Here is a 17,930-nt window from a genome sequence, read left to right on the forward strand (position 1 = left end):
CACGAGGGCCGGGTGCAGCGCCCGCTTCAGCAGGAGCAGCACCTTCCATCAGGGAACTCAGGTGCCACACTAATGCTGTCTCCCACCCACTACCAACAAGCTCCAACACCTGCAGATTTCCTCTCTGGAGAACAAGGTTCCTGCTTTTAGTCTCCTGTTGCAAAACCAACCCCAGTTCCACAGCAGGGTGACAGGTTACACATCAGAGAGAGCTGTAACAGGAAGTACAGCGAGCTACAGTGCCATGGAAGAGCATTTCAGTGCCATTTATCACAAAGATGCAAAACCCAGACACTAAAAAACAGAGTTCTCCCAGAGTTACGGAACTTTATAGGCAAATATACCTTCCAGTTATAAGTTTCTCAGGTATTTGAAACATTTCTCAATACTTCTAGGAGCTCCAAAATGCAGTTCGTTTGGAATGACAGCAAGAGTTCAGTGTCATTATGCCATGAATTGCAGCTCTGAGGAAAAATAATTATGATGGGACAACTGACAGTCACAGCTGGCAACATCACAACTTATTCTTTATGGCCCTATTGTTGTTTTTCTATTCTTCTTGATTTTGGTTGCTCAAGAAGCAGAAATGTCTTATTTTTAGGGGGAAGGGAATAAGGGGCAGGGCAGGAAAGGGCATAGCAGAGCAGGTATAAACAGAACAAAGAAACAATGCCAGCAGTCCCCGTGACAGTGCGTGATGCTTGTTGCTGTATATCTCTTCTGCAGAGCTGGCTTCAACACAGGTCTCAGCCATTTCTGGAGCACCTGGCTCAGAGTTCGATAAAGAGCTGAGGTGCAGAGATCTCCTCAGTCAATGTCTGTCCAGTATTCGATTTCAACTCAGCAAAAGGAATGAGGAGAAAAGGGAACACATGTATCTTCCGTGAAAATACACTCCAGTTCTTAACAGCACCTATCCACACTGCAAGATGTTCCTGGAGACCATTCCTGCTCTGGAATACCTCTTTATATTTGCTATGGCACATCCTAATGCCTCCAGCTAAGATAAGACTTGTTGATCCTTTTCTGAAGGTGAAATATCATCTAGCATCTCCTGCTGTGATCATGTAGAACTATCGGGCAGGATGAAGGACTCTGTATGCATAGAACTGTTACTTCAGCAGCGTATTTAACCGCATGCCTGAATCCAAACGGTGGGAGACATCCAGAGACAGCAACCCCAGAGCTGTGCAGGGCTCGCAGATGAACAGGTAGGCTGGTATCCACAACACCAACAGGGTGTGATGGCAGTGAAAGGCTTCCTTTGTATGAGGTCATATTTATTCTGGGATAACACCGTTCCAGAAAGAATTAGGTTGTTCCTCAAATAGTTTACAATGTAGTAAGACAAAACTAAAGTTGAATATGTAAATAAAAGTATACTATGCTGAAAAATAAATTATGCTAGGGAAAAAGAAACAAATATAACAGCTTTCCCATGAACACAATATTTAGCGTCTTTAACGTCTGTATTCAGAAACACTACATGAAGTACTTCATATACTACCTTTGTATCTTAAGGAGACTGCTGGGTGTCTCATCCAGAGCTCTACCCAAAATAATTAGGAGCATCTTCCTCCAGCCTGTAGCAGCCAGCACTAAGCCAGCCATAACAGGGACTGGACCACAGAACCCAACTCTTCCCAGCACTGCTCCGGCGTGGTAAAGCCTCCAGGGAAACAAAAGCAGTCATTTTCCTTTGTGCAAATCAAAGCTAGCACAAGGTCACCTAACAACAGAGTGGTGCACAACTGTACACATGTAGCTAGGAGCAGCATTTGAGCCAAAAAGCTTTAAAACTTTCTTTGTTTTTCTTTAAAAAAAAAAAAAAAAGTGATCCTGGGCTACTGGATCCCCACAGAGCCACTGACATTTAGATTTGTTTATTTTAAAGATGTGTCACTATTTTTCTCATATCAAATGATTGATTTCTAAATTCTTTTCCTTCTGACCTCTCACTTTCTTCCTGCTTGATTCTAGACTCAAACGTTTAAAGAGTGGACATGGCCCAAATGTTGCAATTCTTCATTCCACAGATTGCTATCACTATCACAATTGCTATTCTCTCTGGATCTGGAGAAACCCACACAAAAGGACGCCATGAAATACACATTTGAATAGTACATGCAAGGAATATAAAATAGAGACTTTGAAGTGTCTTTACAAAAATACCCCTTAGGAATTAAGAGGAAAGGGCTTTGTTTTGTTTTTTTTTTTTTAATACAATGGGAGGATTATAAAGGCTGTCTTCTCTCAGCAATGCCTCAAATGTTCATTTTGCAGATCTAGGTAATTATTAGGAGCTATGATTGCATTACCCCCGTGGAATTGTTCTCAGACTAAATTCACTTCTGCAGACAACCCAGTATCACTCAGCAATTCTGCCTTTGCATCTGAACAAGGCTGACTTGACCTGCTTTGATCAGATGTGCTGGGAGACAAGAGGTAGAAGCTCAACTGAAAGGGATTCTGGAGAACAACGGAAATCACACAGCCAGTGCTGTCAGCCAGCTGAAACAGATGCTGCAATTTTGGATACAACTGCAGCTTTACTGCTGAGAAGCTGCAGAGCGAGCTTGTCACCAGGGCTCCCTGCTGCAGCCACATCCAGGAGAATGGGAACTCGGTTCACAAAGCTGCAGAATGGTAATAAAAGCTCCAGACTCCTCACTCAACCACAGTAACACCAGTTTGTTGTGATGGTCCAACATCCCTAGCAGAACACAGCTGCTCTGTACTGCCACGAGTTATATTCAGTCTTACACCACTACAAACAGCGTATTAGTTGGAAGTCCACTACCTAACAGCTGTGGTTATGCCAGTACCTAGTGAGTGAACACCACATCTAAACCCAGCAAAATCCTTTGCTAAGGCAACGAGTCGGACCAGAGAGGACTCCTCTCTGCACAACCTAAGATGTGGCCATGGGAGCTGAAGATTTAATTGAGCTGTGCGCTTGGCTCTGCTGACACTGAGCATCCTGAACTACAAACTGGAATCCTATGGGATCCAGCTCACCAAGAACCTGTCTGAAGGAAGCTCCTGCACCCAGGACTGCTTCTACCATCACTTCCACCAAACTGGTCCTGACAAAAGTTTCCTTAAAACACAGCAATTTAAGAAGAAACCCCAAACCAGCACACTTTGTTTCATGCTGCTACTTACTTAAAATAATCTCACAGTTTCTGACGAGCACTAAACGTTACACCACAATAATGTACATGCTCTTACAGGGCTAAACATGCCAAAGCATCAAGCACCAGCTAATGAACCCCCAGTGGTGTCCTGTGAGAGACAACATCAGACCTTTAAATTGTACCAGCACTTGAGGGCGCTCCTGCGACAAATTTAACCCGCCCTAAAATCCACCACTTTGTTTTATTATTAATCAGAGCCTTCTGTTAAGATATCAGTGACCCATGTTGACATTTGCTTACACTTTTGCTGTTACACAGTGACCCTGCTATTCTGGTAAACAGCAAGCAAAAGTTAGTCCCAACATTAAGCATTCAAGGTTAGCACATAGTTATCCTTCCAAATATTCACACAAAGTGATAAAAAGGGCTAAAGGGACAAGAAAACAGTTTCATAACCTCTTATTTTTCCTGTTCCTGCAGCACTGTACTTCCCCATAACTTTATTCAACAGTAGTTAGTGTCCTTCAGAATGTTTAAAAACATCCTTGTCAGCGTTTTAGAAAGTATGTCAGTTAATAATTTTAAGAGAGCAGAAACATAACAAGGAAGGTGTACTTAACAACACAGCCTCAAGCATACAGACTAGCCTGCCAAAGCTTAGGCAACTACACCATCTGTCCTACAAAAATGCACTCATGTAAGTGCTGCTTATGTGTCAAAAATCATCTGCAATTATAAAAAGGCACAGGCAAAGTTGAAAGGGAAGCAATCAAAGAAAGCTGCCCCATAAATCCACATTGTCAACAAAAGACAGGCAAACAAAAGTAGGGTATAAAGTAATTGAGAACAGTACTTCTGTCTGCAATGAATCCTTCTGTAGTGTTCTGTGATCAGTTAGGAATAAGAAATAAGCTTTAAAAAAAAAAAAGGAATAACTAATAGTACATATCCAATTTTAACAGTTCCTCTAGCTGTGACGTTTTTGAGTCGGTGCACACCACCCTGAATGAGGTTATTCATCAAAACTTAGTGTGTGAATCAGAGATTGGGCAATAGCTGCCCATCCTAGAAAGCAGACACCGGGATGCTGCAAGGCATGGCTCAAAGCTGGTTCAGGGCTTTTCATTGATGAAACTGTAAAGAAAAACAACTAACCTGGAACAATCCTTTTGGTTTTGATATACAAAACAATCAGAAGAACTGCCTGAATGCACTGAAGTTTGGAACAGATGTGCCAGGGGCAGACAAAGATCATGAGTCAGGAGAATACGGGTTTAAACTGCAAACTTAGTCTTACAAGCAGCAGATAGATCCCACTGTCTCCAAAGACTTTGAAGGAACATGGGTTCAAGTTGAATAGCTAGCTGTTGCCTGTGCCAATGGTATTATTGGAATAATCATTCAGCACTTAATTTATTCCAGAGGAACTCTGAAGTCCAACTATTTAGAAACTGACATTCTGAAAACTACACAGGAGTTTTCCAGAAGTCAAAGCCACAATTTCATCATCATAAAAATTATCAAATAGGAATTCAATTTAGGGCACTTACATTAGGTGTTTAGAAATAAATTTTAAATACAAATTCATAAATATAAATATATTTATAAATAACAGCAGAAGCCACCTAGATGGAAATACGTAATGAAGGGGACAGTTTCCACAGCTGGCTTAGGCTGTTCAGTACTGTCCAGCGTGGCAGACACAGCAACCTGGAAAACTCCAAGGAAGCAAGACAGGTACCAATGAATTCAGCAGTCTCAATGATTAAAAAACAGCCAAGTGAGATGCAGGAGATCTGAAGTTTAACTGTTGGTCTCTGCCAAGCGAGAACAGTGGGAAAAGAAGATACCAAGTATTCAAGCACCATGCTGAGCCTGTTAAGTAATCCAGATTTCAGCTGAATTAAACACACAGTTGTGACTACTGCAGACATCTGTTTACAAGTGGTGTCTAGATCATTAGCAGCTAATTCTACCTCTCTGTGACATTCCCTGCCATATGCTGGGTGATAATCTCAGCAACCAACAGGGGTTTCATCTCAAATCCAACAAATCTGCTCTATAGGGCTTTGTGGTTGTCCTTGCGTCATTTATGAGGCAATACTTCTCAGTTATTCTTCTCTACTCTTTTCATACCTCCTCTCTACTGTTTCACATCACCTGTAACTTACTTTCTAAGTGACAATTTCTTCATGCTGGCCTAAGAAAAATTCCCTTCCTTGACAAAGGTAAATGCAAAGTTTACCTCCTGGATAAACACGCATTCAGGCTTGAATGCATTCTGCTGCACATTCCCTTTACCATGAGACTGGGAATCCCAGTGATACTAGCAGAGCAACAACAATTAAACCAAAACTTTTTTTTTTTTTTTTTTTCTTTTTAAATACCAACAGCCCTCAAACACTAAGAAGTCACCTCCTATCCCCTCCCCAGCTGGCACCACCACCTGCAAGAGGTGTAAGTCAAGACACCCTAGAGGTTTCTGTCCACCCCTAGTGGGAGCAACCTTATGTCCTCATTTGCACTCCTGGTCAGAGCTGCATGTAATGAACAGAATACTAAGAGCAAGGTGAGAAGACCAAACTTTACATGCAAATTCATTAACAGTGAAAATCAGAGGGTCTTTGCACTTTGCTTGGTGAAATACATGCCTACACTAAAAGATGTGGTGGCACTTTTGCAGCCATAACATAAGCACATCAACAAACAAAATTTCACATCTGCCATTAACCAACAACCAGACTGGAGGTGACTTCTGTAATTACAAAAAAAAAAACAAGATACAAACTGCTTCAAAACCTGGAGCATCTCCTTCTCCAGGACACAAGCAAAGATACCGCAAATCAATCACACTGCCTCAGCCTGGTAGCCTTCCTCCTCTACACAGGGGAAGCTGTGGCCTCTTTCTCTGTCCGCTTGGCACTAGCTGCACAGAGCTTCTTGACAGCATGCCTGGCAGCAGCTTCAGCCCCAGGACATCTCTTGACCTACTGTCCCAATAGCTGCTAGTGCTCCCACCCTGCACTTCTACTTCTCTCAATGAAAGACAGCAGCAGACTTGAAGCAAACTTGAAGGAACACTGGCAGACCAAATCAGGGTGGGGAGAGCCATGAGGATTCAGTGGTCCTGTCTCCTGCCAGCCCTCCTGGAAGCAAGCAATCTGACAAGACGTTCTTGCAGTCCCACAGCTTTCACCAAGGCTATGGAGCGGTTCTGCTGCTGGCAAAGAGCAACATGTGGATGGGATATTTTTATGTCCTCTTTGTTCTCATCCCTGTCAATCCCAAACAAGTTTCAGCTAGCTAAGTGGGAAGGATGGTTCACAATGAGACAAGGATTCCCCAGCTCAACCTGCGTGTCACCGCAGGATGAAGAGGGTACATGCCACTGTGGCGGCACAGCTGCACCGCTCCTGGTTTCCCAGCTTCCAGTAACCTTCCAGACTGAAATAGCAGACCTCCTGCTTGATTTTTAGCAGTTGAAGAACAGAAGTAAACCGCGTAAGTATTATGTAAAATGATCTTTTTCTAAGTATATGTTTATTGTGCACAGAAGAAGTGGATTTAATTACAAACAACTGGAAGTTTTTAACAGTCTAGATTGCCCCTACTCCCCTTCTAAAAACTAAGATTTGGCAGCAGCTTTTGGTTTCACTACAAGTCTTCTAAGTATTTCCTTGGAAAGACTTTACACTTGGTCCCAGGCAAAAAGTCAAAATCAACATTTAAAAAGCATGCCCTGCATAATTTCCAGGATTCAGCAGCATTAACGTATACTTATAGAGGCTGGGAGGAGAACTGCTTTTTGTGCTCTTTGACTTAGTGCATAAAGCTGGTCTTCAGACAAGGAAGTTTATATTCCAAATAATATTTTTAACTGCATGTGGTCAAGTGCATAACTTATCAAGACTTTCCTCACCCCCTCCCAAAATAAGCCTGAATTGTAAATGTCTTTGCAGTGTTCAGATTTTTCTTAAACCTCAACTAGAAGCAACAGATTCTCAAGCCTTCTAATAGAGAATTGTTTGATAGTAGAGGAAGTTTCACATACCATGGGGTCTTAACTCCTCCACAGTAAAACTATAGTTTGGGACAGATCGTGGTACTCAAGCTGAACTAGGTGGCTCTCCAAGGAGGATTAAGAATAATTTTGTGATCTGTCAGTGTGTTGGCTGGGGAACAGTGACACCACAGGTGAGAGCTCTTGCTCCTATACCAAAACCACTGGGACTGCTTCGGGTTTGCAACACAAACTCTTGGTTTGATCCAAAGCCCAGGAATGGAATTTCATCAATTTGATCATCACACAGGCCTTTGCAAATTGCTTTCAACTTTTCAGTAGCAGTAAGCTTTTGAATTCAACAATTTACACATGTAAGCAATTATCGCAGATATCAAGGGATATGCAAGACTAGAAAGCTTTCTTTATAAATATCTGAAGTATTTAAAAACAAATACATATTCTTCTGAAATATCTGGGAGTCAAGACTCACATCACTCACCACATTTTCAGGTGGTACAGCATGAAATGCTACAGACAAGTGAAAAACCCTCCCAGAAGCTGAAAGGAATGAGAGAACTGAGAACACTAGTGGCATTAAGGAGTCAGGTTTAGAGCAGAAAGTATTTCTGAGCTTTCGTCTAAAAGGTAGTTGTTTTACATTTCTGATCACCAGAGAAAAACTGGGACTATCAAATCATGATTTTCCTGTGTGGGAAGAAGGCAGGGAAAACATCATGGGACTATATTATGCAGTATTTTTCTTCCATGCAGAGAGTTTTATCTGGTGTTTATAGAAAAACAGTCTAGATGCACACTGTCAGGTCCCAAAAGCATGCCTTTCTTCCTCAGTGTCTGTTTCCTCCCCCTGTAAAGTCAAATCTCCACAAACTCCCCAATGTTCCAGAACATCCCCCTTCCCTCCAGCTAATCAGCAACATTGAGATTTCAGCATGAAAGCCACCAGGAAAAATGCAAAACCAAACAAACACAGCCCACGACTGACAAATGGTGCTGAGGGTGGGCAGGAGGGGCAGTGGAAGGGGCCACGATGCCAGGCCCAGGCACAGCACAAGGTCCATGAGGGGATAGGCTGTGCCCTGCAGCAGGGCCCGCCATGACCAGTCAGCCTGGGATGGTCACAGCCCATCATGGCCTGTGTCAGCACAGAGACGTGCCAGCAATGCTGGTGGCTGAAACTAGCTCTGTCGACAAACCTGCAGAGCTGATAGAATCCAAGGGAGAAAACAACAGGCCTGCAGGGCTCTCAGTGTCCCAGTCAAACTACCATAAGCAAAGAGTCAGAAAGAACTAATGTAAAGTGGTTGCCTCACTTTGATGCCTGAAACTGGTCTCCAACAGCGCAAGGCATTACTAGAAGTTCAAAATAGCAAGTTTGTACCAGAGATGGAAACCACACTCCCCATGTGCAACCCAACAGAGCAGATGCCTTACGCCCATCAGCCTGAACCTCATGCTGCAACCAGAGCCCAGAGGCTGCACAGCCTCACAGCTCCTCTTGTCACCCAGCACAGGATGGAGGAGGTGAAAATGGAGCCCCTTCAGGCTCAGCGGGGAATAAAATGACAGCTTGGTCCCCAGGGAATTCTGCTGGTTTTAGCTTGACAGAAAAACACAATACTTACAGTAAAAATGTAGCTCTGAAGTTATTTTTGTTCATGCTGATGAGAAAACAGAGCTGGGTTCTCCACAAGCATCTGCCAACTGCTGTGGAGCAAAAAGCTTTACAAACTTCCTGAAAACTGCAGGGCCAAAGACAGAAAAACTCCCTTCACTTGCCTCCGGTTGCTGCACGTGCTGGCACACAGCAAATGCTCAACAGCTCATGTGTTCCACGCTTTAGAATCTCCCTCATCGATTGCCACCTGCCACTCAGTAGCCAGTAACATGCTTGGTTGAGGTATGACTCAATTTCGGTAATCAAAGGAATGTTCCCAAAGTAAGTCTTAGATTTTGAAAGCAATTTAGTTTGGCATAGTTCTCCTATAGCTCACAGGGGGCACAGATGGGAGAACTGCCCCGAAGGTGGGGAAGGGGTGGGAATGCAGCCTCATACAGGGCTTGGTTCACACCTGAAGCTACTTTATATGAAATCTTTTGTAAAAATCCACATAAAAATACTTTTCCCCACTCACATTACATTCACTTCTACCCTACAAATAAATCACCTTTAGCACACCGGGGAAGCTGCAGTGGCTGTGGCTACAAGAAGCTCTTGCAGCTCTCTCCCACTGGGACCACAGTAAGTGCCATCCCCACACAGCACGTCCACATGCGGGATGGCGAGGGGCTGGGCCCTCTCTCCATTTGTTTTTCCACTGAACCTGATAGACTTCCTGGAGGTCAAAGTCACGGAGCTGAGGCAACACTGCAATGTGCAAACAAGTCTGTAAACCTGTGCACAGGCAGGACTGTGTGGATTCAGCTCTTCAATATAGTGCTGGACATCGGGACAACCCTGTGCCATGCTTAGCTTCAAGGTGGGCAGATCAGGAGATTGGAGGCACTGGTTTATTTGGTGCATTTGCTAACTTCTATGAAAATCCTTCCTTGCAAGAATGGTTAGCTGTGCTTAGGATGTAGAAAAACAACAATCCTTCAGTAGGAGGAAAATTTCTCAAATTCTTCCTCCAGCTTGCAAACAGAAATTAATTGGGTTTTCCCAGAGATTTCAGCACTTCCCCCCACTTCCAACACTACAAAAAGAGGCAGGAGAAGTGGCTAAACAGAGCAGGACTAGATTGTAAAACTGCATCTTTCTCCTTATTGGGAATCAATACATCTTCCTCAGCATACCCCTCTTTCACTTGGAAAGTAACTAGTAGCAACTTCCTGATGCTTGTTTAACCACCCTTCCCACCCACATTTCTCAATGCAGAGAATACTCAAAGGTTGTGTTTTTTTGTTTTGTTTTGTTTTTGTGCGACATACAAATCTTAGAAGTGCTGCTCATACACAGATTGGGTGAATTTTCTTTGCAGAGAGAACATATCAGTGAAAATGAAGAAAACTTCAGCTGTACTATTTATAAAGCTTACAGTGTCTTGTTTGACCAGGGAAGAATGAGTTACGGAGTTCACATTCTCTTCTTGAGAAATATCCCTCAGGTCCAAATATCTAGAACATTATGGATTAACACAGCTGGCAGCTGGGTATTCTTATAACAAGTATCTGGATTTGTTCTTACTTTAGGGAATTGGCAAGCTTTTTCCTTGCCTTTTTAAAGTTGTACTGATTTGAAAGATATTCAGTGAAATCATGCATATCTGTGAATAAGTACACTCCCAAATGTAAAGGTGACAAGGCAGAAATACAGGCAGTTAGATGTAACTGTGCTCTTCATGGCTTCTCTTTCATGATCATGACGCACCTTATCAAGATGTGCAGGTATCAACACACAGAAGGGATATAAAAACTGTTCACATTTCTGTCGAAAAGCAGAAAGGAAATTACCCGAGAAACTTGTTCTCCCATCTGCAGGAATAACAAGCATGACCATGAGGGTGTAGTATCTATCTGGAGTCAAGGTGGGATGACATTTTGAGTCTCTCATTTCTCCTTCCCAAGGAAGCTATAAGAATAAGAAATTATTATTCTAATAGATGAAAATGGGTAGACATCAAATACGGGGAAAAAAAACCCAGAGCTGTCACAGCTGGACCTATAGCTACAATCCTCCAGCATTGGAACATTTTCACCCATCTCAAGGGACAAAACCAAATAATTTCTCTAGGCCAGTTACTTTACCTCCAGGTATATGCCAGTCCTGCCTGGCCACCAAAGATGCCCCTTCAACACAAGCACAGCTCCAACACATTAAAAGTAAATGCTGGAAAACTGAAGAGAGTCTGAACTGCATTTCTATAGGCAGCTCCAGAAACTTCACAAGCATGTCACACATCAGACAAAAGGACTTTGCTTCTACTTTATTGCAGCGGTATAAATTTGAACTATAAATAACATGAAGGCACTTGGTACTCTCTCTCTTCTTTTCCTGTTCCCTTTTTCAATGTATTTTCAAAGTACATTTTCTTTTAAGAGACATCAGGTAGGGTTCAGTCCTCCTCTCATCTCCTCACTGCTGGTGCTCCCTGTGAGCTACTCCCAGCCATAGCACTGCCAGCCTACAGAAACCCTAGCACAGAGAACAGCTCAATTTAAGATGCTTCAGTGTGGAAGGAGGTAACAGCTGTACAGGAGCAATCACGAAATTTTTGTCTTCTCTGGAAAGAATGCAAGTGAAAAAGTTCTTCCCATTCCTAAAGAAAAACTTTATGGGAGTCACCTGCCCTAACAACACTTTTGGACTCCAGCCAGCATGCATGCTGAGTAAGCCTTAATTTCTTGCAGGCAAGAAACGTGGTAATTTCACTCAGGGATAGCCAGCTACCAGGAGATACAGCAGCCATCCTTCCTCTGCAGGAGAGAAATAAATACTGCTGCTTTCTTTCAGAAAAACAGATGGAACAACAACAACAACAAAAAAACACAACAGAATCAACAACCAAAACCAGCACACACTGGGGGTAGAGTCTCAGTTAAAAAAAAAAAAAAAGTCTGATAAAACCCTGAAGTTAGATCCCTGACTATACATGAATATGGCCTTTCTTCAGTAACACATTATGATCTCTAGCCCATCAGGCATGTAACGAGTAAAAATACAGGTTACCACTAACACAGACAATGCCTATATGATGGAGAAGAGATCTATGTCTATAGCCACACTGTGGCTGTACGGCTGCTGCTGTCACTAGGGATCAGGGAATTCGCCAGATCTCTCAGCTCCTTCCCGACAGCAATCCATGCTTACATGAACAACTCCATTAGCATTAGATGCAACTATAAAAGCAATTATTTGGCAGTTCTAGGTGGGACCAACCTAGCAACAATAGCATGCCACCCACAGCGGTCCTCCATCATGACACTTCTATAGTAGTGCTGCTTCAAGTTTCTTGACACCTCCCATTGTCAGACCCCGTTTGAAGCTCTAACTTTGCCAGATTTCAAATATGCCAGCTGAAGCTCTCCATGCCATGCGTCTGCCTGACATTAATGATTTTGTTTTGTTTATGTGGAGATGCTACAAAGAAAAAGTCAGGGTCAGCAGCATTCAAAGAGGAAAAAAAAAAAAGGCAAAGAACAATGAGCTGCTTGTCTGACCCTTTGTATGAAATTCCTAATAGTGAACAGCAGAAGAACTACTGTAACAAGTGACCCAAAGCACAGAGGTGCTATTGCTGAAGACACCACTTTGTTTTAGAGAACATTCACCAAACCACATCACAGCTCCAGGAGCTAGCACTGCCTGTACATTGGTTAAAGCCTTGTTTAAGCTTGCAAAGCTTTCCAGGTATTTTCCTTCAGGGTGAATATGCTCCACATCCAGAGAATCTCTGCTTAAGAGACAACGCTCTGTGCCATAGAGTGCATTCTGTATACAGCAGTGGGAACAGAGTCTTGTCTTCATCATGAAGACACCCATAATTAGCGTACCACCTCCTGGTGTCTGCAGCAGGATCATCATGTCTGCAATGGAAAGCATCCAACAGATGGAAACCACAGATTCCCACATCAAGTGTTTTTGTAGAATCTGGTAATTACTGGGAGCCCCATTGGAAAAAAATTACAACTGCTTCACCACTAATGACAGCCCATTTGGAGCAGTGTCCTGCCACCTTCTGAGCCTGTGTGCGTGCAGGATGCTGAGTCGTGCAGCAGGGCAGCCTGTTACGAGGCACTTGTATCTCAAGCATCCCATAGGATTGAACCCAGATTTTTTCTTTTTTTCCCTCCATTCCTTCTTTTCTTGAAGAGAAATGCCAACTGGTATAAGAAGTTTCAATAGTCCTGTTCTCAAGAATTTGAAAATACCAAAATACAGATTCCCTTTATGGTTTTAGTCTATTTTTTTTTCCATGTCTTTTCCACATCTTCCAATAAGGATCATATATTTATTTTTACCAGGGCTTACTCTCCCTTTAGCTCATAAAACATGGCGCACAAGAAACAAGGGCAGATGTAAAGTGAATGATGACACTGTCTACAAGGACAAGCTCACGTGAGATGGAATCTCCTCATGCACCTAAACCCACATTTATTTCTTATAAAAGAATATCTTTTTCAATCTTGCCTGCATGGCCCCTGCAGGAGGCAGAGCAGCGCTAGGATGCTGACAGCAAGGTAGGAAATCATGACATGAAGGATGATTGTGGGCGACACCATTAAATATACCCTACAGAACCAGACCAGCTTTGTTCTGGCACTGAGCTACTGCAGTAGAACAAGCAACTCGTGCTGCTCATTGCTGGCACCAACCCACGCCTGGCACCTCCTGGATTGCTGTTAAAGCATCCAAAACTTGACCTACTGAGCCTCCATAGCCATGAGATACATATGAAATACTACAAAAGAACCTGAATACTATCAAGAAAAATTAGCATTAGACAAAGATGGGACATACAAACTTTATGGTAGCTTCAGACAGCTTTCACCTTGGCCTTTCCACAGTGGCATTTCCCTCTCCAACATCCATAAAAGAAGGATGATGCCCCCTCATCTCACAGTAGCACCATGCAGACACAGTCACTGACACGGAGCATTCAGTCCCTGCAGTGACAAGGGCTGCAGAAAAGCCCACGAGTTCAACAGTTCGTTATTCAGTACAGGGTACGGATGGTGCGCTGTAAATAGGGCACGGGGTGACACACTGTATGAGGAGGATAAGAATATTGAATAGCTGCTCATTCACTGCACAACATCCATCTTGTGCACTGAATGAAGTACAAGCCTGTGGAAAAAAAAAAAAACACAATGTAAACCATACAAGACAGTCTTTAATTATATGGGACCCTTACCAAGCAGCATACACACAGAAAGGGGGACTGTGGTTAGTACTCACACTGATATTTTCTAGCTTTAAGTAATTTTTTTTCTTCCTGTGCAATATAGTCCTCCTACAAAAACTTCAGATTTGCATTGCCTGCATTTGTATCAAAGTATTTCTGTTAGAAACATTTTTATGTAAGATTCAAAACAGCTCTTACTCACTATACTGTAGTTCAATATATTGCAGTTAAGTACCCTGGATGACAAGTGCATCTATCTATGATGGCATATAAAGATAGCCAACTTCCCTTCTCCATTGTGGAAATAAACTCAAAGTACTTCTCACATGGGTGAGAGTTCAGCCTGAGAGGACCTGGAAAGTGATATACACAGACTGCAAGCATGCCTAAAGACCAGACAGGATCTCCTTACAGTTAACGAGGCTACAGAGCTGAAGGATGTACAGGAGCACATCAGAGCTTGGAGCACAAGCAGGAAGCCATGCTTGTGCTTGAAGCTTTTGCTATCAAACCAAGAGTAGAAAAATCCCCAGTCCACATTTCTTCAGCTTTTTTACCCACCCTGACCTCCATTCATTGGAAGAAAGCTCAGCTGCTGCTTTAAATCTAAGCTGGATGCTCCTGCTTCCTCAGCCAGCTGCAGGGCAATGTTATGCCTTGCACAATTTGCAGATGTAACCCATATGCATCTGGGCTACACCTTGGTACACAGACATCAGCTACTGCAGCAGCACCTGTAGGTGCGCATGAAGTACAACCAAATGCATTCCAAACTTCTTGTTCCAGCTAAGAAAGAGAAAACTCCAAATAGCTGTAAGAGTGGGGTACAGGGAGCAAGGGAAGGAAGCCAACGGGAAAACTAACTGTCTGCGCAAGGAGCGGGGAAATGGGTCTCTTAGGCATCCCGAGACTTACAAGAGGGCCAAAAAGTGACTTCCTGCTATTCAAGTCCAGGCTGAAATATAATAAACCACTGCCAGCATAACACTGACTCATATCCATCAGATTTATAAATCAGTACTTTGACAAAGAACGCACTCTCTGTTGGCTTTAGCATAGATAACTCCCAACTACTCAGATTTGTTGTTTAACCCACTCCAAGTTGAATGCCATTTCTGCAAAATCCAATGCTGTGCACAGCCTGCCAGCATCGATACGAGAAAACAGCCAACTGAAACGTTACCTGAGGAGAACACACAAGTCTTCTGGACAACATTTAGGCCATAAAGACAAGCAGATCAATATCAGCATAGTTTATTGCTTTTTTTTACTTCCCAATTTAATATAGGGGAAAAAAAAAAAAGGAATATTCATAGCTTGCTCTTCAAGCACTTCACTAGAGAACAGACTTACAGACAGAAATACATTAAGAAGCTACAGAGCACAACGCCTACAGCACAGCCCGCCCTGCTGGGTGAAGGTGTGATTTCTGCATTCACACGCTCGCAGCAGGCAGACCTCACTGCCTTACACAAGCACTCCTTGCCCCCTCCCATCAGATGGAAACGCAGCTTTTCAGACACTCCTCAGCACAGTTACAACCATGTGAGACAGGGCAGCGTTTCCGGAATCAAAACTTTCAGCACGAAGCCCGGCACAACCCCTGCTGCTGCGCACACGCAGCCCCACGCACACTTCAGCAGCTGGGAAGCTCCTCAGCCACTCGCCAAACTTCCACACCATCCCTATTCCAAACGTCTTACAGCACTGCAGCCCATTCGCCTTTGACAGCAGAGCTCCGAGCGACGCGTGCTGACAAAGGGGGACCGGACCCACGGCCGCAGCCGAAGGCCGGCATCCGCCTGGGGCCGCGCAGCCCAGCAGCTCGGGCTGCGGCCTCGGGGTCTCCTCGGGAAGTGGCCGCACCTCCCGTAGGGCGCGGCAGGCTGCGTGCAGGTGCTGCGTGCGGGAGCTGCGGGGCGGCCGCGAGCCGAGCGAGCCTCACGGCCCGGCCCCGCTACTTCGGGAGGCAGCGGCGGCGATGCTCGGAGATGACCGCGAGCGGAACACCTCACGCTTTCTCCCCGCAGAACGATCGCACCGGCGTAACGCGGCGCCCTTCCTCACGGTGCCGACAACTAAGGCGGGAGAAAGGACGCAGCGGCAGTCCCGCGGCGTGCGCGACCCCCGCGCCCCGCCCGCAGCCCCGGCCCCGCAGCGCTCCGCCCGCACCGCACGGAGCCTCGAGGCGCTGAGGCGCTGCCGCCACGTGAGCGCGGCCCGGCCCTGCCCTGCCCCCGGCAGCCACCGCCCACCGCCCGGCCCGGGGCCGAGGAGCGGCATCCGCCGCTGACCGCGACGCCGGGCCGGGCCGCCCCGCACCTGCCGGGAGCCGCCGGCGCGCTCCGCCTCCTCCCGCTCCCCGCTCACCGAGCAGCAGCAGCCGGTGCGTCTGCTTGTACTCCCTCTTCTCCGCCTTCAGCGTCTTATCGATGCTCTTGCTCCGCTTCTTATCAGCCCGCTCCTTGGCCACCAGGTCCTGCCGCAGCCGGTGCCGCACCTGCGGGTCTCCGCACTGCTGCTGCTCCGCCGCCGCCGGGTCCGCCTCGCCGCGGCCGCCGTAGGGCACGGAGGGGTGCGCGGCGGCCAGGCGGGAGCGCAGGCTGTAGCACAGCCCCATGGTGCCGGAGCCGCCCGCTGCCCGCCCTACCGCATGCTCCGCGCCGGGCAGGGCGAGGCGGTCGCGCCCGGCGGCCTCTTAAAGTGGCCCCGCTCCCTCCGGCGGGCTGCGGAGCGCGGTCCCGCCCCTCCCTCGCTGGGTCCCCGCGCCGCGGCCGGCGGGAGGCGGCCACACGTGATGCGGACATGTTTACCGTATTCTCTGGAAAGCGGCCCCCGCCCGCCCCCTCCCCGCTGGCGGGATGCTCCCACCCCGTCTCGCCCCGCTGCCAGCACCCCGGCGCCCGCCGCCGTCACGTTTCCCCCCCCACGAGCCGCGGCCGCGAAGCCGACAGGCGATATCCCTGCTTTGGGCGTGTCGCGACATGCGAGAGCCCCGCGCTGCCGGCCCGAGGTGCGCTGCTGTGAGGTCCCGACTCGCTGGAGATGGGGATGCGGCCCCATTTCTCTGCCCCAGGTTCTCTTCACTCCCTGCCATACACGTCTGTGGGAACGGCTTCTTGTGTTTTCCATCATCAGTGGGGACGTTAATGGTGACTCTTTGCTCTCCTGCTCTGCTCCTCTCCTCTGTAGGCACCACATCTGTTTCTTTTTTCACAAGCAAACTTCAAATTTACCTCCCATGCAACCGATGTACCTGACCGGAGCTGTAACTGTGGCTGTGGCACCGACCCCTCCCCTGGCAGCACCCTCAATGCACAGCACTGCCAACTCTGTCATGCTGCACTTCGCACTCATCTCCGGCTGGCTCTGAGCATTCCCTTACAACATGACTAATGCTCTCTGGGGCCTGGCCACACATCCTGCATGCCGGAGTCAGACCTTTCCAAGCAGCTCTCAGTGCTGCAGCATGCCCCTGCTAACAGCTTGCATGCTTATTGCTGAAATCTCACTTTCAGTTCTTTTTCCTAAGTTGGACATCTTGATGGAAATCTCTCTTTGCAAAGCTGAGAGTCCCTGTGAGCAGAACACACCCATTACGAGCTGCTCACTTCCTTGTTTCTGCAACGCTCAGTGCTGAGCAGGTCACATACTGCAGCACAAGCCTGCATCCCTAGCGAGGGGATTGCTGCATCAGCCGTGGGAGCTGCAGGATACTGCTGGCCGAGTGTGCCAGCCGGCTCCAACATATGTTTGTGTCTTGGCACCCGTGAGGTTTTTGCCAGTCTTGGGATTTAACCTAACCTGTTTGGTCGGTATAGGCTCTGCAGGGAGGCAGCACCGAGCAGCTCACAGCCCTCGGCCCCGTCCCACAGCTGCTCTGCCAAGCACCTCGCTGGCACCCTGCACCCTGCGTGCTTCCAGGAA

The 17,930-nt window shown here is 46.2% G+C and overlaps 1 protein-coding gene across 1 annotated transcript in view; it reads right to left on the reverse strand.

Annotated features, from left to right (window-relative positions):
• GNAS (GNAS complex locus) overlaps window positions 1-16,743 on the reverse strand; it is a 135,785-nt gene extending 119,042 nt beyond the window's left edge. The window contains exon 1 of the mRNA XM_085241538.1: window positions 16,374-16,743. Within this exon, the coding sequence (XP_085097664.1) occupies window positions 16,374-16,623 (250 nt within the window). The 5' untranslated portion in view covers window positions 16,624-16,743. The remainder of the gene's footprint in view (window positions 1-16,373) is intronic.
• Window positions 16,744-17,930: the final 1,187 nt, after the last annotated feature.

Source organism: Meleagris gallopavo, chromosome 22 (assembly GCF_905368555.1).
Source record: "Meleagris gallopavo chromosome 22, MGAL_WU_HG_1.1, whole genome shotgun sequence".
NCBI lineage: Eukaryota > Metazoa > Chordata > Aves > Galliformes > Phasianidae > Meleagris > Meleagris gallopavo.